The sequence below is a fragment of the Lepisma saccharinum genome, chromosome 6, assembly GCF_977018435.1.
Source record: "Lepisma saccharinum chromosome 6, izLepSacc3.1, whole genome shotgun sequence".
NCBI lineage: Eukaryota > Metazoa > Arthropoda > Insecta > Zygentoma > Lepismatidae > Lepisma > Lepisma saccharinum.
In genome coordinates, this window is record NC_139234.1 from 20989944 (window position 1) to 21015068 (window position 25125).

The window sequence follows — 25125 nt, forward strand, 5'->3', positions numbered from 1 at the left end:
GAAGGGGGAGGCTTATTGTTTCACCCACTGGCGGCAATGAAAGCTTTGTTGAAGGTGCATATTTACTGTTCCGCGCAAAGAAAGGGAAGGGTGATTATCCGCAAGAAATGGACAGACCAAGATTTGAATCCTGGTTTAGTGAAGTGATTCATAAATTGAAACCAGAGTAATAGCGACAGACAATGCACCTGATTGTATATATCACCAATAACAAATCATGCTTTTTTGGTGGTATAACTTGAATTGCGTGTGTCTTACAGGAACGGATGTATTGCGGACGAAGCAACCACGTTTTTCATAAATGTATTTCTTTCTAAACCAAAAAAAAAAAAAAAATTTATTAAATTCAAGAGGGCCTATCGTTGTTTACTTTTATCTTTGTTCATTTTTATTTTTGCGTGCTCGAAATATACACACACGCTCTCATGTTTCGAAGATATTTCGCATTTATATTAAGTAATGACACATTTATTAAATAATCTATGCGCAGAAAGTACTTTTAAAATTTTATGTTTCAGGAGACAAAGAGAAGCAAAAATACATTCCACTTGACATGCATGCGGGTTTTGATGTGTTGTGCGGTTGGCAATACTGTGGATTTTCTCAGTGTCTGCGATGTAAGCAGTTCGGCGGTTGAGGAAAGACTGGCACGGAAGATTCTGAGCTCAGTTCTCGCGCGGATTGATACATAAAACCTGCTGCAAGGTTGACTTGACGAGCAGAGCTGCTCGTCAAGTCAACCTTGCAGCAGGTTTTCGCATATGTAGTTCCAAACGTGCGCGCAAGAACATAGTTCCACTGAGACGGGTTCTATTCCGACACAACTGCATACTTGCAAGAAAACAGTTATTTAATTTGTAATATACAGACAAAATAGTACATCCATTAGCAGGTATGGACTTAATTGGTTGCAATCACTGTGCAGACGAACTTAGAACCGTAGATTCGCCAACTGCAATGTGTAGTGCGTTGAAGAGACACTGAAACTTTAGAGCGAGTCGAGCGAGACTGAATGCGTTGCAGAACGCGTGGAATCGGCGATACCAGTGTTGCACATCCCACTATTTTAACCCTATGTTTATTGTAGAGCGGCGAGAATGGCTGAATCTACTGTTCAGCGCGCGGTTTTACCCGAATGTTATTTTGGACTTCGTCCGAAGGGAAATTTTCTTCAAAGACAAGCAAGTTGTTTTGAATGCATAATCCTCCTTGCGGCAACAAGATCAAAGTAAAACAGGGCGTGAGGTGATTTGCCGTCAATGTGCGCACGAATTGTATCACGGGTGTTGAATGATTTGCTGTTTGAGTTTAGCAAGAGGAAACGATTGTTTGTTTTTTGACGACAAAAGAATCTCCGCGGTATTGAAAGATATCGCAGTGAGAAGAAACATGTTTATTATTTGGACGAGACGTCCTTCAACTCGGTGGGTGGGGGAAGGGGGAATAAAACATGGAAGGATACCAGCATGCAAAACCACGCCAGGGCTGAAGAAACCAACGATGAGGGGAAGGGGGAGGCTTATTGTTTCACCCACTGGCGGCAATGAAAGCTTTGTTGAAGGTGCATATTTACTGTTCCGCGCAAAGAAAGGGAAGGGTGATTATCCGCAAGAAATGGACAGACCAAGATTTGAATCCTGGTTTAGTGAAGTGATTCATAAATTGAAACCAGAGTAATAGCGACAGACAATGCACCTGATTGTATATATCACCAATAACAAATCATGCTTTTTTGGTGGTATAACTTGAATTGCGTGTGTCTTACAGGAACGGATGTATTGCGGACGAAGCAACCACGTTTTTCATAAATGTATTTCTTTCTAAACCAAAAAAAAAAAAAAAATTTATTAAATTCAAGAGGGCCTATCGTTGTTTACTTTTATCTTTGTTCATTTTTATTTTTGCGTGCTCGAAATATACACACACGCTCTCATGTTTCGAAGATATTTCGCATTTATATTAAGTAATGACACATTTATTAAATAATCTATGCGCAGAAAGTACTTTTAAAATTTTATGTTTCAGGAGACAAAGAGAAGCAAAAATACATTCCACTTGACATGCATGCGGGTTTTGATGTGTTGTGCGGTTGGCAATACTGTGGATTTTCTCAGTGTCTGCGATGTAAGCAGTTCGGCGGTTGAGGAAAGACTGGCACGGAAGATTCTGAGCTCAGTTCTCGCGCGGATTGATACATAAAACCTGCTGCAAGGTTGACTTGACGAGCAGCTTAGGCAGATATCCCAACTGCCAGTCTCCTTCCCACAATCCTGCCTAGAAGTGTGGAGTTCTTCAACCTGCAATGGGGGTGACGTGGGGTCAGCCCTCAGCCGTTATAGAAGAATTCCGAGACTGGGTTACGCTACTCACTCGTAGCTACCCAATTTCCCCACAATGGTGGCTTGCCACCGGTCCTATACACCAGGGAGTCGTAACGTACCCAATTTGCGTTACACGGTACGTTCCATTTTGTAGGAGGAAGAGTATGGTTCAGCTGCTGGTACCCATGGAACGTAACGAAATGCAATATGTTACAGACTGACGTTACAGAGAACGTAACAAAATGTATTATGGTAGATATTAACGTTATAAAGGAACGGAACGAAATGAGCACATTGGAACATAACGTAATATGCAATATGGTATATACTACCGTTACAAGGATACAAGGAACGTAGTAACGAAATGCATTGTGGTATATACTAGCGTTACAAAAAAACGTAACGAAATGCAACATGGTAGTAAATAACGGTACATAGGAACGTAATGAATGCAATCCTCCGTAACGGAACGAAGTGAAAGGCAATATGGTTAATTAACGTTACATAGGAATGTAACAAAATGTAAACCACTGTAGCGGAACGGAACAAAATGCAGTTGGGTACATACCATCTGCATAAGGAACGTAAATAAATTCAGTATGGTAGATGTTAACGTTACAAGGAAAGAACAATTCACAAATGTTTGCTAGTAACGTTATAGGTGCGTGACAAATATAATCTATTAAACATCAAGGAAGAAAAAGGAATAGCCCAAATCTCTTGCCATTCATTGGAACATTGCGAAAAATAACTCAGTATATTGTGTGGGATTAATGTTTCGTTAAAAATATGGTTGTTTGTAAATTAATGAATTTCCACCAGGGTTGTTAAAGGATCAGGAATTTTAAATCAATTCAATTCAGGTTCAGCAGGGAATATTAGCAAGCATAAATGGATCTGGACCGTAAAGAGCCTTTTTATGTTTAAGGTATTTAAATAAGTTCCAGGAACCTTTTTTCTGGATCAATTGAAATACGGCACAGGGTCCTTCGTTCCGGATCAATTTAAAGACGGTCTAAGTTCCATATTTGAAATGAAACAATACGCAACTTGGACCGAATTTACACTGTGATAGAACAGGTTCCGGTATTGTTGCGGAACCCAATAGAACCCATTAGTTGATGGGTTCGTGGACGTTTAAAAACCCTGATTTGAAAATTACATTTTTGGCTCGAAATTGAATAAACCTTCCATGTAGTGTAGAAATGAGTAGCCATAGGCGTGCGCACGAAGTCCAAAGGGGGGGGTTAATGCCCCGCCCTAATCATGGACGTCTGCAGATATTTTCGACGGAGGGAGAAGCGAGGTATTTTTCCATGGGGCATATTACCCCGATAATAGTGTTGCCCCCTCAAGAAACACCACTTGAATTCGAAATTATCGCATTCCTGCATACCCATTATAATAATTAATGTAAATTACTATGACTGGAATCAAATTATACGTGTGAAATATATACTTTTAGCTGACATTCGTTTTCTAAAGGAGAGAGGTGGCCATCCGCACCCCCCTTTCAGATTTCCATGCCCCTATATTATTATACTTTAATCCAGAAATTTAGGGGAGAGGAATTTTATCGCCGGTTATTAAACTATATTATGCTCTTGAAGAAAATGAAGTATTTTTAAGCCAATGAAAGTTCACAAAACAACTACGGCTAAAGAAGGTGCAGTGGCGCAACCACAGGGGGGGGGGGGAGATTGGGCCTCAACCTTGGACGGAAATCAATTCTAAGGGGTAAGGTTGCAAACATTGAACTATGGAAAGAAAGGTTGCAGAATCTAAGAGTTGCAGGACAAAACGATACTAAAGACGGATTTAGTTTTCACGTCTTTCGTGCATTATTTCTTCCAGACGGTCAAGAGCATCTGCAAGGAGGCACAGAAGGGCAATTGCCCCCTTTCGATTTATATCTTTATACAAATGTAAATAAAGTTATATAAAATTGTCTAGCTCGTTTCGCTCGCAATATCTGCTTTTCTTACAGTCTTGTCAATTTCAAACCCTTAGCTATAGTGGAACCATGAGCAAAACAACCTGCGCAGACCCACGACTCCTGTACACCATTCTCCCGCTTGTAGGGGAGGGGGAGAGTGGACCATGCTTCCTTATGGCCCGAGGTGGAGGGAAGAAGGGAAAGCTGCGCGGGGACTTTTCGTCCCAAGGTTTTTTTCCTTGTGGTCGATGTATAGGGGACGGCGGCAGTCAGCCCTGGACGCCGAACGATGTAAATAGAAAAAAAAATGTAAAAGAGAATGTCATGGGCCTCCATGATTTTTTTGCGCCATATTAAATCAATATTGTTTTCAGTTTGCAAAAATTTGGATCTAAAAGTTTTCTTGATCGCTTCGCTAGCAATTTATTTTCTGTAATGCATTGTAAATTACCAGAGGGAGAAGTAACAAGAAGTAAGTACGTCAGACTATTACAAACAGTTGAGTCTTAAATGTATGAACAATTGTTTGGGGGAGAAGAAGCGCACACATTTCAGAGGCATATTTTTTGTTGTTTGTTGTGGGGGCGAATGAATTCATTATGTAATGTATTAATATAGGCTATATAAATTGTGTACGTATAATAATAGTGCCATTATTACTACTATTATTAATAGTTTATCCAAGTACTCCCCCCGCAGACAAGAATTTGTGGTTACTCCTCTGAGGGGGTGCATCATTTTCTATGTAATTGAAAACTATCGCGCTTCGTTCTCTGGCAAATTTCTTAAAAATAAAAGTAAGGACATTTTGAACAGGACACTTAATAACATAATGGCGATGTCTTCCATTCCTAACTCCCAGGTGTGGGCAGACGTTGTAACATGCACTTTTAGTGACCATTGATTTCTACCATAAATTGCTACTACTAGATAGTGAACATAGAAGTGCATGTTTGGACACACGCCAGAGATTGTGCTTATGGCAATGGTCATCGTTAGTGCTCGAAAGTTGATGTGTGTGTGTGTTCAGTAGACTTTCAGCTATGCAATTGCGGGCGCGCACTTATGTGTGTGTGTAACAAATTTACTTTGTTTTTATATAGTCTTGTGCAACGTACGCATACTGTACTTTAGCGAGGACAAGAATTTACATGACCCCAACTCAGCCATGCAAAAATTAAACTTTGATAGTTATTGGAGCCCATTTTAATATTACAATTGTGGGTTCAGTATTTTTGAGGTATCGATAAGACATGTGGAACGACTGATTCTAACAAAATGAGTCAAGTTCAAAAGATATGTGGATGCTATTTGTCATCTCCATTTACATTCCATGCTGTTACACGGGATGATTTGGTAGTAGAGTGATTGACTATTCGGTTTCCATTCTTCAAAAACTCATTGTCCAGAACATTAGAAAGTAACATGCTGATTTGGATACACACACAGGCAGACACGTGCGTCCATCAAGGTAATTAATGTACATTAATTTGCATTTGCGTGCGTCTTTTGATAATTTATCAGATGCCATGCAATAATTACTTAGACAAGATAATGACAATGATGTTGCCATTTTTTGATATTTTATTAAGAGAATTTTATAACAAGAGAACTAAACTTAACCTTAGGAAGTAGCGTGTTTGAAAAACAAGAATTGATTTTAGGTTACATATTAGGAGGCTAACAGTAACGTCTGTTATTGAGTGGTGTTCCTGAGTAATTTGCTCTAAATGTTACATTTTGAGGTACATTCTAAAATGGCTGTCAAATTTATCATAAAAAATCTAAAAATTTACACTAATCTCTCACAAAGAAATAGATATCATGGGAATTAATACAATAAAAAAAAATTAGGATTTGTTCACCAACCAAGGAATAACAATATTTGCCATATATTCAACTCCCTACAACATCGAAGCTCAATTTTTTTTAAAAAAATGTAAATATACATATATTTAAAGTATGCATTCGTACTGTATAAGCATAAGAATAGAACGGAGGTTCTGAAAAGTATATATTGAAACAGTTTTTAAAATTTTGTTGAATATCTTTATTATTCTCTTAATCATTCCAAGGTAAATTCTAAAACAAGGAAAAAAAAAGACCTTATTACTTAAAAAACTAGAGAAATTTTGTATCTTTCAAAACAAAGCAAATACACTGTCATTTCCTTCAGGTGTCAATTTAAAACTAAACAGAATTCCACAAATTTGACATGAATAAAAATATATTTCATACTCTTGTATAACATCAGTATATCTGTGCAATTTTGTGAACAGGTAAGACAGCTACTCAAAACTAAATGTATTAATTACTAGGAAACATTAAACAAGTACGAGCAAAATTGTTCTTTTAATTAAATTACTTCTTATGGAACCTCTGAAAAGATTTTCTTTGGTTACAGCTACTTATGTATAATGAACTATAAGATCACAAAAAAAATCAAGTAATTATATACATTATTAATCTAGACAGTAATATTCCCCACATTTTCAACATGTTGTACAAGATCTTTCTGTGGTGTATCATTGGATTCCACAAAGTTTGCTACAATGTTTGTAGTCAATTCTGTGCTGCTATTTCTGAGATTGCTTTTTAATGAAGATTTAGTTAGATTTTTTTTCATGAAAATATAATTATTTCTAATAACAAGTATGTCATCAATAATTTCGGTTGCCATATTACACCTGAGTGGGTTTAGTATGAATTTCAGAGATGAAAAGAGTCTCGACACTAACTTGTGTTGCAGGAGTAGAGAGAACAATACAAGCCAAAATGTACAATTCGGGACAACTTGATTTTCTAATTTCCCAGAAATTTAGAACATTTTCAGTCCTTTTCAGTCTTCGAGTTGAAACAAAGTAAGTGTCCAATAATGACGCAATATTAAACTTTGGTGCAGATATGGTATTCCGCCGCAATAAATCTTGTTTCTTTAAGTAGTTTGTGACATGGTCACTGTCATCATCTTCAGTGCTGGAATCTTCTTGTTTCTTTACCTCTCCACACACTGATAAGGATTTCATGTGTTCAAGTCTTAACCACAACTTCTGGAGATACACCTTCGCCACATGGATGTTTTCTTCACTTAAAACAGAAAAGTACCTGGGATCCATGTAAATAGAAGCAAGAAATCCTGGATACTCAAATAATGATGGAAGTCTCTCTTCGTTATTGACATATAATGCTTGTTTTTCTCGTTTGTCCATGCCCTCTACTATGTGGCGTGCAAGGTCTGTGTTGATTGTTGATGTTTTAAGGCGACACTCCAGCCATATCCCGTAGAAGTCGCCAAGTAGAAGCTGTTCTTCTTGCAGCCTCTTTGTGGCTACTTTGGCTGGTTCCAGTGACGTCAAAATAGCCTCAATGTATATCCAGTCTTCTTGCTTTATTTTAACTTGCTCTTGATAGTAATCCCCTATGAACTTTTTAAGTGTAAAAAGTGACTGGAGCATATCATTTGTGCTGTTCCATCTTGTCGGGACATCAAGGGATGGTACCGGCAGTGATTCTGCATTCAATTGACGCCGTGCTGTAGGCGATCGTAAGACACGGCATGCTGCTTGACATGTCACAATAATATCCTTAACTTCAGGAATGGAATTGAGAGCATCATTCACGACTAAATGAAGAGTATGCGACGCGCAACGAACGGATTGGAGACGATAATCTTTACTCGTCAATTCCATTTCAATATCTTCATCTTCGTAAGTGTCTTGAGAAATATTAGACATCTTTGTTTCTTGATCTTCCCCAATAAGTTTCCCGGCTTTAATCATGTTTGCTCCAGTGTCTGTAGTTAAACTATATATATTCTCCACGGGCACATTATACTTATCCAGAATGTTCAACAATTCGTAACGCAAATTGCTACCTGTTTGAGACACAAATAACTCTTGAACTGACAAAGTACGCAATTGGAGAGCCCCATTTACAACAAACTGGACGTTGACACCAAAGAATGATCGTCCATTTTTCGAAGTAGAATCAACTTTTAGATGTATCAATTTTCCCTCCATTTCGCCGCGTATTGTTTCTCTGATCTGCTGGGCCTGACTGAATAGCATGTTCCGTACACCTTCCTTGTTCACGATAAACCTGCAGAGAATAAAATTTGCTTTAATCCTTAATTGATAAGTTGTTTCTTGATTTTTGAAATTTTCAAGACATTTGTTTCAAACCCAAAATAGAATTAAAATTCTTAAAAATATTTTTCAAATAGTATGAATTAATTATATTATCAAGCTTTCATCAACTAGGCAAATGCTACAAATATGAGAAAGCAGAACACTTTTTTGGTGAAAGTGAAAAAGATTGTTATTTAAAACCATAATAGGTTAACCTCTATCAGTGTGTCTAGAAACTAACGCAGCTTGCATGCAATAAACAGTGTTATTTGATGCAATCAACGCTCTTTAGTAAAGTTTGAACTAATGAGGAAGTTATAACACCACCCTCCCTGGTCACAGCACTGGGCTTTGGCAATAGGTCTTTTTGCTTCATTCAGATATACCTAAGGCTGTGAAAAGGATATATGTGACACCTATATTTTTTTTATTTTCTAAAATATATTAACAATAGTATATAGGGGATATCTAAATAAGTTGTACTGCATGCTCAGTTCCATCCAGCACTGGAAAGCTACAGAATGTTAGCATAACCTGTCTCTAGGCATATGGAGTACAGTGAGTTTGTTTTGTCTCTGCGCAGAGTTAGCACGTGATATGGGACAGATGCCGGCATTTTCGTCCCGTAACGTCTAGCATGCAGACAATTATACAGTATTTATATTACATATTCCGACCTAACCTGTGTTATAAGAGTTTAAAACGAACGCACTGTATATGTAACAACTTTGTAAAATTGAGGAAAATTTGACATAATATTTGAAAACTTTATATTAATTAGTTTTGTTTGAGTGTACAAAAGTGTGTTAAATATCATTTGATGAAAAAATGTGTCTCATACATATCAGTCTTCAGAAAATTACTTTTCCAGACAGTTATACTTAGTTTACTTATTCAAAGAGTAACTGTTGCAGTTGAAATTACTCATGATTATGTCAGTGAGTAACTAGTTTTACAGTTATTTGAAAAACTAACTTAACGTAATTGCATTCCTTCTAAACATTGTAAGGATATACAGAACTCTCTACCTTCATTACATGAGGCTGGATCAATAAAATCAATGTATTTGAAGTAACCTGAAATGAATTTCTAAGGAATTCTAACTAAAGAAGGTAGCTGTAACCGTAGCAGAGTTTCATTTTTGCAATAGATGTAACTTTATGACGTTACTTTTACTATTCTTTAAGACAAATTTTTAACTTTAAAATTTGTAGCGTTGGGGGAAAAAGTTAAATTTGGCAACACTGTTTCAACTATGGGCTCCCGCGTAGCCAAATTATTAGTGATTTAACATTTGGCGCTAGCGGTCCAGGGTTAAATTCCTGGTGGGAGCCCTCCAAAATTTCAGTCCTGCCCAGCTACGCGAGGACAGTAGTTGAGCTAGTTAAGGAGTGGGTTCTGTCTTGAAAGCCAGAAATAGCTGCGATGGACTATGCGCGGACCAAGCGTCATCCTTTGAAAAATCAGCTTAGAGTTGTTGGCATTTGAATAATTAGTCTTGTTTGTATACGTCAAATTGATTTAAGGGCCTTTCTCTTAGAGGGGTAGTTTAGCTTCCAACTATTTCTTTTCTGGACGCTTTTGTTTCCTTTTTTTTTTCGGAATCTCCTACTAAGGCAAGAAAGCTGGGCTTCGTTCCATTTTGAATTTAGGACATCCACGAGTAGTGGTACTTATGCTACGGACAGCGCAACTTTTTAAGTGTGAAAAGGCGAGGCTATTTGATTGAACAATCAGATTTGCTTACACTTAAAACAAAGCCAAAAGGGGCCTATACCCCAATTTTTCAGGTGTGATATGCTCTGATTTTTAAGAAATTCAGAATTTCTAGTGTAGAAAAGGCGAGGGCTCAACAGATAGATTTAAAACAATGGCAAGAGGGGCTTAAACCCTAATTTTTCAGGTGTGGAGGTTCGGGTTTAAGTCCTCATAAAATGTGAAGCCTCCTCTGATGGCAAAATGTTAATATTGTTGTCTTGTAAACAAAAGGCTCAGGGTTCGAGTCCTGATAAAATATTTAAGATTGAAAACATGTGGCAAAATAATATGTCCACAAGTGAGATTTTGAGAATAATTACTGTTAGTTGATATACAACTCCCAGATCTGAAAACCTGGTAAAAAAAAGTGGGTAAGCATAATTAATTGCTAGCGTGTCGGCAGGACATGCAAGAGACATGCTAGAAGGGAATAATAATGATTTTTCTGTGCGACACTGAAGGGGCCATTAATCTTTCTGTGCGTGTAACATGTCTGTCAACATGTAAAAGTGTAACAAAGATTATTGAGATAAAGATACATATTTTCACACAGTGGCAATGAACTGTACCCCCCTTATGTTGAAAGCAATTCTGTTCTGATAATATAATCCTAGGCAAGGACTTAGAAAATAATATCACAGTTCAAAATCCAATTTTGTCTGTATAAGGGTCTCAGAACCTAGTAAAATGTGGGCATATTCCATTTGGAGACGTGCTAATATTGTGGCATTGTAATCAGGGGCTTTGGGTTCGAGTTCTGTATATATGCAACTGCCCACACATAAGATATTAACTGTTAGCTGATAAACAGTTGAGGTTTGTGTGTTGTACAACAGGATAATATCTTCTAGAACTGCTCTGTCACCCTCTCATTTCTTACATCATAAACATATGATTTTTCACCTATGAGAATGACAGTACAAATGGTATCCTCAGGTAATGCCTCATGGAATTCACAGATAATTTTAATATTTGTTCTATCATTCACCACAACTTGTTTTCTTTTTGAAGTGTTAATTACAAACATGGGTCTCTGTCCTTTGAACTCATCTGGTGTGTAATAGATGTCAGTATTGCCAGTAGTGACCCTCTTGAAAGCCGAAAAAGCTTCATATAATTTGAGAAAATCATTCTTGGACATGTCTAAATTATAATTTTCTCTAGGAAAGACCTCATTTCTGCCATTTTTAAGATATATGTTCTTGATGTTGCAGCTATCAAATTTACTTGAATTTTTTTCCTGATTGTTGTGTCTTCCAGTCTGAAACAATACCACCACGAAATCAGGCATGTCGAATTGAATACTGGAGAATGAATTTGTGGCATCGAATTCATAATATGTACCAGAGGCAGGCTTCTGTACGCATTGATATGCGTAAAATTGCAGAGGAATTTGTGGATTTTTTATTATATCTGCTTTGTATTTAAGAGCATAACTGGCCTCATACTCAACAACTGGGATTCTTAGCTCCATAGTCTGAATAATGCATTTGCCTGCATCAGGTAAGGTATTAGGCAGAGCTTCTCCTGTAGAGTTTAATGTGCTGTACCTCATCAAAGCATTATTATCATTGGCAGCTCTCCTAAATGTGATTCTTAAGCCACCCTTCCACATAATATCTTTGTAATCCGAGAAGAATCCTGGCAATAGGCGCATGGGGAACAGCACAGTGTGACTCTTGGATAATATTTTATCACCAGCTTCAAATCCACCGATTCTGTAGTAACAAGCCTCGGTTTTGGATAATTTTAGTGTGGCCAAAGCCGTGGAGGTAATGCCGGGATAATCTATTCTGTTTATAACAACCCCATGCTTTCTGATCTCAATTTCAGAGAATAGATGCGGCACAAAATTGTCTACCAATCTTATATTTGAATTTGCCGGATAATCGGTACCATCGAGCTTTACGACATCAAATTTGATGTATAGATCTGCTCTGTGGGGGTGTATAAAGCCATCCCCTACATCAAGATCCACCTCTATCTCTGTGTTGGGTTGATTTAAATTTGCAAATGTCCTCCTGTTTGGGGGGAATGATTGTAGCTCATAACTTTCAATATTTTCCATTGTATGTATTTTTATTTAAATGTTAATCTCTATGATAGCAGTTGTTGTGGCTCCAGCAAAATCAACTAATTCTTCTTTTTCATTAGTGACCATCAACTCAATGTTATCTATTCTATTATGACACACAGGAAAATATAATGTTGGGGATGGATTGTAGATGATGGGCTCCATAAATTCAGAATTAGGTTTGAATGTTGCAATGATGCCTGTTTGTTTGTGAGAGCCTATGCCATTTGATTTGGTGATCATACCCTCGGCCACATTACAGTGAATATTCAGAGTTTCTATGGCTAAGAATTTAGGTATATTCATAGCAGTGTGTTTGATGCCTGCTTCGAGTTTTGTGTTGTTCTCAAAGCCTAGCAGCTCTCCTATAGTAGCCAGATCCACTGTTTCTGTGGCAGATATGATTTCTACTCTGTGAGTGACAGAATTTTGACTTAACACTACACCTCTGGGTAATTGAGCATTTAGAGTGGACAGATTATATTGCCCTGGAGTGATGACAATTTTTTCATTACCTACTGCAATTGTGTTGTTGTGGTGTGTAATATTAGGGATCAAGTACATGCCGTAAAATGCCCTGAGAGCTATTGTTTTGGGATACACTATGTCATCATGCAATTTGAGTTTCAATATTGAATTTTGGCTGGTGAGATGGAATACCCCCATGATGTTTCAGATACCACAAGGCTTTTTGAAAATCTTCAATTGATGGTTTATTTATTTGAGACATATATCTGAGAACAGATAAACACAAATGTCCGCAATTAACATCTTTGAAGTTTTGAATACGGGCATTATTGTAATAAAGATTAGCTGATTTTAGATATTTTACTAAATTTTCAGGCGGAACACCTCCAAATGAATCAAACACAAATGCCTCATTTTCTAAATATTTAAGATAACAAATCCAGTGAGTGCCCTGATTTTTGTACTCATCCAAATTAACAATGCCACACTCTTTGCTGAGTGGTTGTTCTGGTAAAGAATCAGACATGTACACACCTCTAAAATATTTGATGCCCAGAGGCTTGATTAAAGCTTCAATATCTTGGTTTGTAAGCGGCTCTTGTTTTTTTTAAACTTATTCATAACACCTTTGCCCTTTTTCTCCATTGCCAGGTTATGGCGCCTCTGCTCATCTAATTCTGCCCTATTTTTCTTGGCATCTATTACTGTTTTTGCTATGGCGGCTGATCCGCCGGCCAAGCTCCCAACTGCCCCGAGAGCAGCTAAGATGGCAGGGATGGTAAATATGAATCCCCCTACATGTGATTTTTTTCTTGATTGCTGTAATTTTTTTAATTGGGGGGTACTAAGCAACAATTTCATACCATGTCCCTTTGCAAGACAAGAGCTTTTTTTCTTGCGCTGCTTTTTGGTCAAAAGGCTGTCAATAGTTTTAAGAGATTTGAGACCTGCATAAGGTATTTGATACATAACACCCTTGGCCTTCATTGTAGGTTTATTATATACATATTCACAACCCCCACCCCAATTTTTGTTTGGTGCTCATAGCTATGGTGGTTCCCAATGCTGCTATTTTTTCACTCAAAGAAGCATCTTTGCTTACAAATCTGCCAAATGCAGCCTCTTCTAATTTCTTGTCTGCAACATGTCTCTTGTCAAGATCAGAATGTGTGTTGTATGCTATGTCATGGTCTCTACAAGCAGCATCTAGGGGATTAACACCAGGATCCCCTCTGTTTAATCTATGATCCAATTTTGTGCCTGGACCACAATACTGATAGCCTGGAATGTGTAATTCAAATGGCAACTTGTTTATAATGTCATTAACAAGGCCCCGGCCCTCAGAAATATTCCAAAATTTAGGTGGTAGAGTATTAATAATTTTTATGAGATATCCAATCCCCTTAGGGTCATTCACTATAAAATTAGACAATTTTGTGCTTATCATGTCCATAATTCCAACTTTTTCATTGTAAAAATTGTGGTTCCCAGCATTTTCCTCCCCAGCTATCACCAGCAACCTATCTACAAGTTTCCTGACATCATCAACCCACACAAATTCTTTAGGCAGAGTGTTGTATTGTTTGATTCCACTACCTGTCTTGATCTGTGACCATATGGGCTTGATTAAATTATTGTATTTTGCCCCACTGCTAGACTTCACTCTTTTTTGTGTGGGATCATTGTTCTGGTATAGAGCATCTGATTTTATTAATATTTCTTTGTAATCCTCATAATCCTGATCTGTATAGCTGCCAGGCCTTTTCCTAGTCATCAGTTCCCACAATCCAGGTGTGCCGGTGTACTTAACAAAAGCACCTTTTTCTCCGAGACGAGATTCTGAATATACAATTATATCATCCCCCATAAAAGTTACTCTGAAATTGCCAATTCTATGTATGATGCTGCCATCAAGCTCTGTGTCAGCATATAAGCCAAACACCTCATCTTTATTGTCTTTAGGTGTTGTTAAATATTTTTGAGCAAGAAGACCCAATTCAATAGGATCCTGAGTAGCTTCAATTCTTCTAGGAGCAACAGGACTAGGTGTATGAATACTGGAAAGTGGGGTGAATGGATAATCTAATATGTTTCTTGCAGCTACAGGTACAAGCTCTGTGATCAAATTTTGATTTTGCTCTGTAACAGTTTTGATATTCTTACCTAAATTATTAATAGCATCAATGACAGGCTGTTCTGTTTGTTTGTGTTTTTCATATATTCCACGGTTCTGTGATTTCCATCCCTTAAATCTTTTTACAAGATAATCTCTTAACTTAAGATCATCAATGATTGGCCTTTTCATGGTTATTTATTTATGTTTCAACGTCTAGAAAATCGTTGATTTTATTTCTGTATTTGCCAGTGTTAGGTGTTCTTGTCATATCAATTGTGACAAACCCATAACTGTCCTGGCTCCAGCACTTGCTGCAAAACTTGGAAAAATCATTGTAGCTCAGGTCCCCACCTACATATTCATCATGTATGTGTTTGAGGTTGGTATGGTCTTGATGAAACACACATATAAAATTGCTGTTGTCTCGGATCAGTTGCTTCGGTATTTTAGAAAAAGTCTGTGCCAGGTAGAAGCAATCAATGTTTTTGTGTCGCCCCTGTGTAAAGAAATTTCTAACCTTGTTTTGATTATCCAGTATAATGTCATCAAACACAACAACAGAATTATCGAGACATTCATGAAGTGGCTTAACATCTGGTTCAAAAGTGGCTATATCCAATCCATCATATAGCTTCATCAGCTGCTGATATTTTAATTGTTCCAAGCTCTTAGAGAAGACATACAAGTGCCTGTTTTTCCAGTCTAACCAGTTGGGTGCCAATAAAAAATTATCAACCATTAGTGTAGTTTTACCACAAGCAGATGGCCCAACAATAAGACACCTAATATTATCAGGCAGCAAGTTGCCATTTCTCTTATTCTGCTGTTCAGGTTCTGGCAGCCTTTTTATAACATCCCAGGTGCTCATATTATTATTTTGTCTGCATCGATCCAGCTGTTTTCCGGATGACCTAGCCATTTGACAAGTAACTTGTTGCCTTTTCTGCGGATAATTTTTTCTATGAGATATGTGTCAGGCTGTTTAGTTTTGCTGAGTTCTTGTTCATAGAACCGGCCTTTGAGAATTTCTCCTCGGTGATCTTTTATTATATATGTGTTAAGAGTCCCGGGTTTAACTTGAACTACCGTAAATAATTCTGTACTCCAGTTTCTTGTAAAGCCTCTCTTGAATAAGTGCTTATATTTGCTGATTCTTACTTGATCACCCACCCTGTATTTGGCTCTTCTTGTTGTTGGCTGGTATCTAGGATAATAAACAGTCCTGATCAATTTTTGCTCATCAGATGGAGTTACTTCAGAGGGTTTCATGTTGATTGTGGAATGGACCGAGTTGTTATATTTATGTAGAAGTTCTGGGAGAATATTAATCCATTTATAATTACCTTGCAGTGTAAATTGTTTATACATAAGATTTTTTAAGGTTCTGTTGAATCTCTCTACAATTGAGGCCTTGAGGTCACTGTAACTCGAATAATGTTTTATTGCCTGGCTTTTAACAAATTGTTGAAACACTGAATTATAAAATTCTTTGCCATTATCTGTTTGCAAATAGCGCGGGGATCTTCCAGTGTGATTGATGATTGTCCTGATGGCTTCTGTAACACATGCTCCAGTCTTGGATTTGAGTGGCACAGCCCAGGCAAATTTTGAAAATGTGTCTATTACAGTGAGTAGATACTTGTAGCCCTTGTTGATTTTGTCTAAGTTTTTCAACTGTCCACTTGACAACTCAATCAAGTCGCTCTGCCATAAATCATCTATGCCTTTTGTGACTACTGGGAGTCTCTTAAAATTATGTCGGGCTTGTCTGTGTAATTCATCAACAATAATTTGTCTAAACATAATATGTAAACAAGAATATTGCAACTATAGGGTGTTCAGCAGCTGAGACTGCAGGATTTTCTAAATACAGTTTGTCTCCTATTTGTATTTGAAATTCCAGAGTGCCATCATCTTCAGTATAGGCTGTTTCTAATGTATTGGGGTCTGTAAAATCCTCTAACTCTACACTGGTGATTTTTACTTTGTTATCAGCATTTGTTATTGATAAGGTAGGGTAGTGGTGTGCCTGTGGTTGATGCCAATATTTGATCTTGATTGGTCTCAGTGTGCCCCCAACAAAAAATTGGTAATAAAACTGTGCAGGGGACAGCATATATATTTTACCACCCGGTGTAAATGGAGAATCATATTCTTTGTTGGGGATGCTGTACAATTCAAGAATTACTGTATGTTTTGGATTCTCGATTATGCCTGTTATTTCTTTTTCTGCTGTAAGCAATCTGCTTGTTACAGATTCAAGGTGCTCATTGATCGTTCTAACAACATCATCATGGCCTGGCTTGATTTTTATGTCCACAATAAGTTTCTTGTATTGTTGCACAATCTCTTGGAGCTGGGTGGCAAAAACAGACAGGGCATTTGCTTGATTGGATTCCATGGTCCCTAGCTGCTGCTTGATATTAGCTACAATTTGTTGCAAATTTTCAATAACTGCCAATTTTGAATTTTGAGCAGTAAGATCATGGACCTGTCTTCTGATATCCTCAAACAGGGCATGCAGTTCATTAATATGTTGATTGGTTGGAAGAGTGGCCACTGTCTGAGTGAGACGTTTGATCTCTGTCTGGATATTCTTGATATCTTCTGATTTCAATATCCTATTCACTGCCCTCTTTATATTTTTAAGTTCCTGTGATGTAGGGAGATTTGATACAGTATTTTGCAAAAATTCAAGTGCCAATTTCACATTGTTTAATTCAGAAGCATCAGCCACATTTTGCATAGCATTTTGGAGCAGGGCTATATCTGCCTGAGAGGGTGTTGATTGTTGTAAAATTTCAAGTTTTGTTTGGATATCATCTATCAAGTGATGAAAATGAGATAGCTCAGATTCAGTGTTGAGGTTTTCAAGCTTTGTGATTTGTTGCTGGACACTGACAAGGGTGTCTACAATACCGGGCAATCTGGATTCTAGTACATTTGCCAAATCACTTTGCACTGCTGCTATTGTACCTTCAAGATGGGTTATGGAACTTTGAATTTTTCCAAAATCTTCGTATGTTTCAAGTTGCACCTTGATATTTGCAACACTCCGAGTTATAGCACTCAAAGCATCAGAAGATGGCAAGTTGTTCATAAAATTTTCAAGTGTGTCAATTTTTTCTTTAACCTCGGCTATGGCATTGTTCAGAGGGTCCAGATTAGGTATCTGGAGTGACTGAATCTGTTCTTTTAGAGTTGAAATCACTAGATCAAAATCTTCTTGTGATTTTATGCTTTTGACAATTGTTTGGAGCTGTGCCTGGACATTATTTATCTGCTCTTCCAATTGCTGTTTCAATTGCTCAGAGTTGTTAGCCTGGGTCTTAAATTTGGCTTGAAGAGCTGCAACAGCTTCTTCTAAACTTTGAAAATTATCTAATGTTGCCAGATCAGTATATTTCTGAAGCAGCACTTTGAGTTCAGAATCAATTTTAAGAAGAGGGTCCATGCATTGTGATTGTAAATTTGTAATTTCTAGTTGAAGACTGGCATTGAGTGTAGTTTGTAAAGCTTGTAAATCACTTCTTAATTTCTTGACTCTGACATCAAGCATCAGAATCTCATCACTGTGATCTTCGTGCCTTGTATGGCCAAATATATCATTAGGCATTTTCTTTTAATGGTTATTTATTATTGAATATCTAATTCTTAATTCTATAAAAAAAGGTATAAGCTTGTCATAAGATCCAGGGACCTCAATATATAAGCAGTCACCAGCAGAAACAGTATAAACAGTGCCAGAAACCATGTTTGAGTGCTTAATTCTATAAATATTTCTCCCTACTGAAATCTTGACATCACCCTCAGGAGTTGTAATAAATTGCAATTGCCCACCTACAGGTAATTGGTAATGATTTAAATTATTGTTAAATATGTACAATGTTTTACCTGTTTCATCATCAACTTCTGTAAGTATGCTGTTCAGATGAATAATTAACAAGCCACTCAGTTTAGACAGCATATCAGAAGAGGGTTGTGGTGTCGGCAGGTCCATAATAGCCTGTTTCTTGAACCCAAATAAGTTCATAGGCATGTTTATTTATTTCAAATCATGCTCTGTAATTGGGCACTGATTCCCATTTTTCAAATCACAATGCCCCCAAGGTAAAGTATGTATGCCACATGACAAAATGCATCTCTTGTCATCATGTGGGTCCAGAGCCACTTTTCTTACAATATTTGAAGTCAGCAAGTGATCCACACTCTGAATTCTATTTTCTGATGTTTTGATTGAATTCTGGGATTTGATGCAATTTTTATAATCTTCAAATTGGAGCTCTTTTTCCACAGCTACTTTGCCAACGCCCTTGGCCTTTTTGACAACAGCACTACATGTTTTAAAACTGTACACCTTGGCACTTAACCCAGCAAATTCCACAATAACATCACCAAGTGTCTCATCTTTTAACTTGCCAGGCACCTTTTTGTTGTGGGGTTGAATCCTTGTATGTTCACTGGTATCAAAGTATTGAAACAATTCAGGCTGTGACATATCTTGATAAACATCTTCTGTTTGAATATCAAGAATAAAACTATCCGTATCCATGTACAATAATTTTACACGATCACCATAAAAAGGTTTCAACACATCATAATACAATATTAACATATGTAATTTGGACAATTCTAATATCACAGCCCCTACATAAATAGGTTTATCAAACTTAATCTTTGTTTTCTTCATGTTGAAAAGTGCCATATTCTCATCATAAATTCTTCTGTAATTGAAGTTGGGCTTTGCAATCAATTTTTTGCTCCGGCTGGGGTCAGTAATTATTTTAACATCGGTATGTTTTCTGACATTTTCAATAGTTTTGCCATATACTGAATTAACCAACAATTTAAACAAGGCCTTATGAAATTCGCTTTTTGCAGATGTTCGAAGCTCCGTGTTTATATCAATATATGGTTTCAACCATTCTGAGTGCCTGAACCTCAAAACTTTTCCAACTTTGGTTACTTGAACACCATGTTTCATCAGGAACTGGAGGTTTTTGTAATATGCGACATACCCCTGTTTTGGCTCCAGTGTCATCATGAGCTTCTTCTGTTTAGAGCCAGGTGAGCACTGAACCTCGGGAATTGGGGACAGATCAGAAAATTTGTTGTGTAAATGATCTGGAATTGTCAGATCAACCTCTAAGATTAGGCCATATTCACTGTCATCAAAATTCTTAAGATCCTCAATATTGAAATTTTCGACCCATTCAAGCTCTGCATATGGCAGTTTTTGCATCATAGCGTGACCATAGAGGTTGTTGGCATCTACATACGTTATATAATTTGATGGCCGTGCTGGATCATAATCAGGCAGCATAATATGCTTGTTATTTGCTCTGGCATATCTCTGAGAACATTGCACCATCCCTCCTCTTATACCTTTCTCTATAAACAAGTACGTATCTTGATCGTGGATTAAATTTAACTCCATTTTAGTGTTTAAAAACATTGCAGCCCATGCTAGGCCCGGGGCACTGTAAAAATACACTGGGTCCAGCCCATAATTTTGCATGGAAAATTTTCTGAATGCTTGCAATATATCAGCTAAGAGGGTCCCATCAAGTTTCGAATATGCCTTGTGATAATCACGAAATGTCTTGCATTTTAAATCGTTCCACACCAACTGAGCATGTTGATAATCTTCATCACTGATTCCAGATCCTCTGATTTTGCTGTAAAACTCTTCTTGCGGTGGCAGGGAACACTCATCAAATTTAGAAAAATCCGTAACATAGTCATATGGATATACACCCTTCCGCCTAATTAATTCCAGGTCCTGATTTGGAAACGAGGCACGTGTAATTTTCAAGTCATCATCAGGTAATTGAGTGGCCAGTGTAGCCAGGCTAGCAGGTAAAAATCTGTGAGAATCAAGAAATCTTAATTGAATAGGAACACCATCAACTTTAATTATTTTGGTAATGGCAATATATTTTTCATCATTTTCAGCTAAAATATTTAAATTCTGCTTGTCAAAACCCTCGTACCTGATCAGATGATGAAAATCATAATTGGATGCTCCATGGCAAAATATGGGGATAAATTTTGGTCTCTTGATCTTAATATTACAGCTATTACACAGGGCCATTAAAAATTTACCATCTGTATGAGAATGGTGATGTACCTTGATATTTGCATCTGAAAATTCACAATCACATACCGGGCATTTTTCTGCATTGTTGAAATCTTCAATCTGTTCCTCTGTTAAAGGCAACATAGGCTTTGATTTTAATAAGATGTTAGATGCTATGTCACGGCACTCATTTTCTATTGTTTGTGCAAATTCTTTGACGGCATTTGGTCCCATGTATAAATATTCTTTACTAACCACACCACCCTGTACAACCGCATAATAAAAGCCGGAAGGCTCATGTAACTGATATGGTGTAATCGAGGATTCTTCAGGATCTGGATTGCAGAATGCAAGAGATTTGAGGTTCGATTCATAATCATAGACAATAAATACAGGGTGTTCCAACAAGGCTTCATACTTTTTGAATTTGCAATTTTCACTTGGATTGGGCATCACCATATGAACAGGTTTATGATTGCCACAGTATTTCAGATGCTCAGTTAACTTGTTTTTAGCAATTTCTGCATTTTTTTCAGGAACCCTATTTACCATTTTTTGACCATCAAATACAGTCAAACATCTTCTGCACAACTTGAATATTCTATTAGTTTTGTCTAGTTGTGTTCTCACTAAAGCTTGAAGATTATGTATCAGAGTATAATGGTATGTATCATCCCCTTCAATTAAGAGCAGATCAATCGGAATAGAAGATTCATCATCAAGTGTACTGATTCTGAGAGGTGCTATTAAGCAATTGCCAGTGGAACAAATAAATACATTAATAGATAATTGCTTGCCATTGATGTGCCTGGCCCTTTTTTCAAATTTGTCAATATTCTGAACAGACATTGGATATTCTAAACCCTCCATTGCATCGTCAAAAAGATGTTCATGTTGTTTGTAATAAGTTATTCTCTGAGGATCCCTTGAAACTGGATACAGAGCAGCTAATATACACCACAAAAAGCATTTCTGGTCGGCATTTTTTATATTAACCACGGCTCTTCTGTTTTTGATATTATCAGGTAATGGCAGATAAGTGGAACCTTGTAATGGGCTGAATTCAGAAATATGAACATATAACTTGTGCGGAGAGCCGCAAAGACTCCATCCGGACTCTTTTGCTGCAAATTCAGAGTGTTTAATATTCAATTGATTTATCAAGCTGCTTATTATTCCGTCTGAATTTGCATTTGAATATACAGGTACAGTTTCTGTTATGTGGGGCTGTGTAAATTTTGTGCCATTTGGTTTCTTATATTGTACAAACAATTTGAGGGACAGCTTATAAGAGCCATTTTGTGCATTTAGAATTGCCTGCAGATCAGGATTTACACTGTTCAAAAAATTCTCAATGCCACATCTTGGCTCTGATACAAACCGGTAATCTCTTAGTTGGCCAGCAAAACTGCTGTGGATAGGTGCTGCATAGCGTGGCTGCTTTGCAGGTCCAGCATTAACAGGTGCTTCGTGCTTTCTTTTCAGACCAGATGTAGATGGTTGCGGGGGCAATGCTGATGACTGTACATAAGAATTACACTTATGCCATTTGTAATATGCCTTGCTTAATATTTTATGGCATCTTGGACATATTTTCATGGCCTTTCTGCATTTCCTAGGCTTACAAATATGCCGGTGCCTAGCCCAATGAGAACTAGATATATTTTTATTACACTGATTGCAATATTTTTGTTTTGGCATTTTTTCTTGTTGTTTATTATATAAGATTTTCTGGGCTTCAATTCAAAACTTTATACTTAATAAAAATATCAGTTGGGTTCAGCAGTTAATGGCTGAGCTGGTGCTTTTATACCCAAAACAACAGCAGTAACTAGGTTTTTGGTGATAGTTTTGCTGATGTACAACACACTTCACCAGGTTTAAAACCTCATCTCTATATCAACTAAATACAATTCAAAATTGGATTTTGAACTGTGCAATAAATATTCTGTAAGTCTCACTTGTGTTTATATTAACAGAACAAGACAAAACCAGAATTATATTCAGGATTGCATGTTTTCATACAAAAAAGCCATATTTTTGACAAGTTTATAAACAACAATCATACAGATATAACTTTTACACACATGGCCGAATCTGTCTGAGCAGAGGAGAAAGAAGGTTTTCAGATCTGGGAGTTGTATATCAACTAACAGTAATTATTCTCAAAATCTCACTTGTGGACATATTATTTTGCCACATGTTTTCAATCTTAAATATTTTATCAGGACTCGAACCCTGAGCCTTTTGTTTACAAGACAACAATATTAACATTTTGCCATCAGAGGAGGCTTCACATTTTATGAGGACTTAAACCCGAACCTCCACACCTGAAAAATTAGGGTTTAAGCCCCTCTTGCCATTGTTTTAAATCTATCTGTTGAGCCCTCGCCTTTTCTACACTAGAAATTCTGAATTTCTTAAAAATCAGAGCATATCACACCTGAAAAATTGGGGTATAGGCCCCTTTTGGCTTTGTTTTAAGTGTAAGCAAATCTGATTGTTCAATCAAATAGCCTCGCCTTTTCACACTTAAAAAGTTGCGCTGTCCGTAGCATAAGTACCACTACTTCCACGCTTTGTTGCAATTCGTCATTTCTAGTTGCTCATTAAAACTTCAGTGTTTGGTTTAATCTTGATTGTTGTCATAATATTACAATGCGATGACATACCACAGACATAAAATCCAAAATAAAATTTCTTAAATATTTATTTTCTTGTAATTAATGATCATTGGGTGTGTTCAATTTTTCGCAATAAAATATCCAACAGAAAGTAACTGCAAAAGTAAGTTATTCTTTAAATTGAGTAGCTGCACCGAACCTACTTTTTGAACCAAGCAACTGACTCGAGTAACTTTCCGAACACTGATTAAGACTGTCCGTTACTAACAATGAAAATAATTTCATTCGTATACAATGTGAACATACTAAGGAATACATGTAAAGGACAATCTGACGACATTGATGAAAATACGCACCTGTCAGAAGCTGGCATCGCTTCCAAAAGAGGATTCACTATATCTTGAAATGCTTGGTCATTCATCAGTGAAAAAGGACGTCCGTGCTCCGAGATGAGTCGGATGCAAGACTGCCTGAGGATGTCTGCGGTCATCTTTACATTTAGGAGAATATTGGCTTTCGGATTACTAGAGATAGCATTTCTCATTTTCTTCTTCTGCAGAAATGACAGCTTATCTTGATGCCTCCGCTTGATATGTTTCTCTAGGTTACCACTATGATCTCCCTATAAAGAAAATAGTTTTATTCATACTGAAAGAATTAATATCAAAGTAAAATCTATGTGCGAGTTTGTGTATTCGTACAATATACCCATATACGTAAATATATGGAGACCACTAACTGTCATTATATAACAATATGCTTAATGTATGGAGATTAGTCACAAATTGGAATCCCAGCACTTTTTACGCCTGATTAAAATACTATAGAATACCCTACACATAGTGGACCTTCCCCAATATAAAATACGTCGAAATTCTTGAACATGGGGAAAGCTAGACTACAATGCGTGTGGAGAATTTACAGGACAACGAGCTGGAGGCAACTATAGAGGGGGGCGTGGTGATAAGTGACAGAACAAGACTAATTTGCGGTATAAGCTCGCCTAACTTCTAGATAAACTCTACAGGTTATAGGGAGAAAGTTGTGCTTATGGATTTTGAGATTTTGGGAAAAATTGAAAGTCAATGATTGGGATATGCATTTGAGTTGATTTAGTATATTTTACTTCGCTTTTCTGCCAATTTTGTCTAATTGCGAAGTTGGGGATGAGTGATATGATGAATGGGCACACTTTTGCTCTTTTTACTATAATAATAGAACAAGTAATTTGATTTTGAATTTTAAAAAAAGGATGCAAAGATTGCTCCAATGCAAGAACAATGTGCGTAAAAACTTTGTTCAGTAAAGCCAATTTGTTCAGGCAAATTTGCTTTGAATTTTTAATGCTTAAGTAATGATAAGTAACTTTTGTCAATTCTAGGTAATTTTGAACATTTATAGTAGTTTTCTGAAGATTTTTTGTAGAGTTTGACATTTTATTAATTGAATATCTTTTACCCTTATTTTTCAAATTTTGTCATGTGATAATGTCCTCTTGCTGACTGAAGTAAACCTAGGACACACTGCTTTCAGTATCTTTCAGTTCTTTCAATGAGAGTATAGAGGAGCTTTTCCATGCTGATTTCGATGCATAAGTATTAATTACTAAGCAAATTATCCAC

The 25125-nt window shown here is 37.0% G+C and overlaps 1 protein-coding gene across 1 annotated transcript in view; it reads right to left on the minus strand.

The window, feature by feature from the left end:
- Positions 1 to 23993, minus strand: part of LOC145989012 (uncharacterized) — a 51320-nt gene extending 27327 nt beyond the window's left edge. Inside the window, exons 1-2 of the mRNA XM_083124312.1 lie at positions 23860 to 23993; positions 7209 to 8355 (exon numbers count right to left, since the gene is read on the minus strand). Of these exons, the coding sequence (XP_082980438.1) occupies positions 7209 to 8355; positions 23860 to 23993 (1281 nt within the window). The remainder of the gene's footprint in view (positions 1 to 7208; positions 8356 to 23859) is intronic.
- Between the last annotated feature and the right edge of the window lie 1132 nt (positions 23994 to 25125).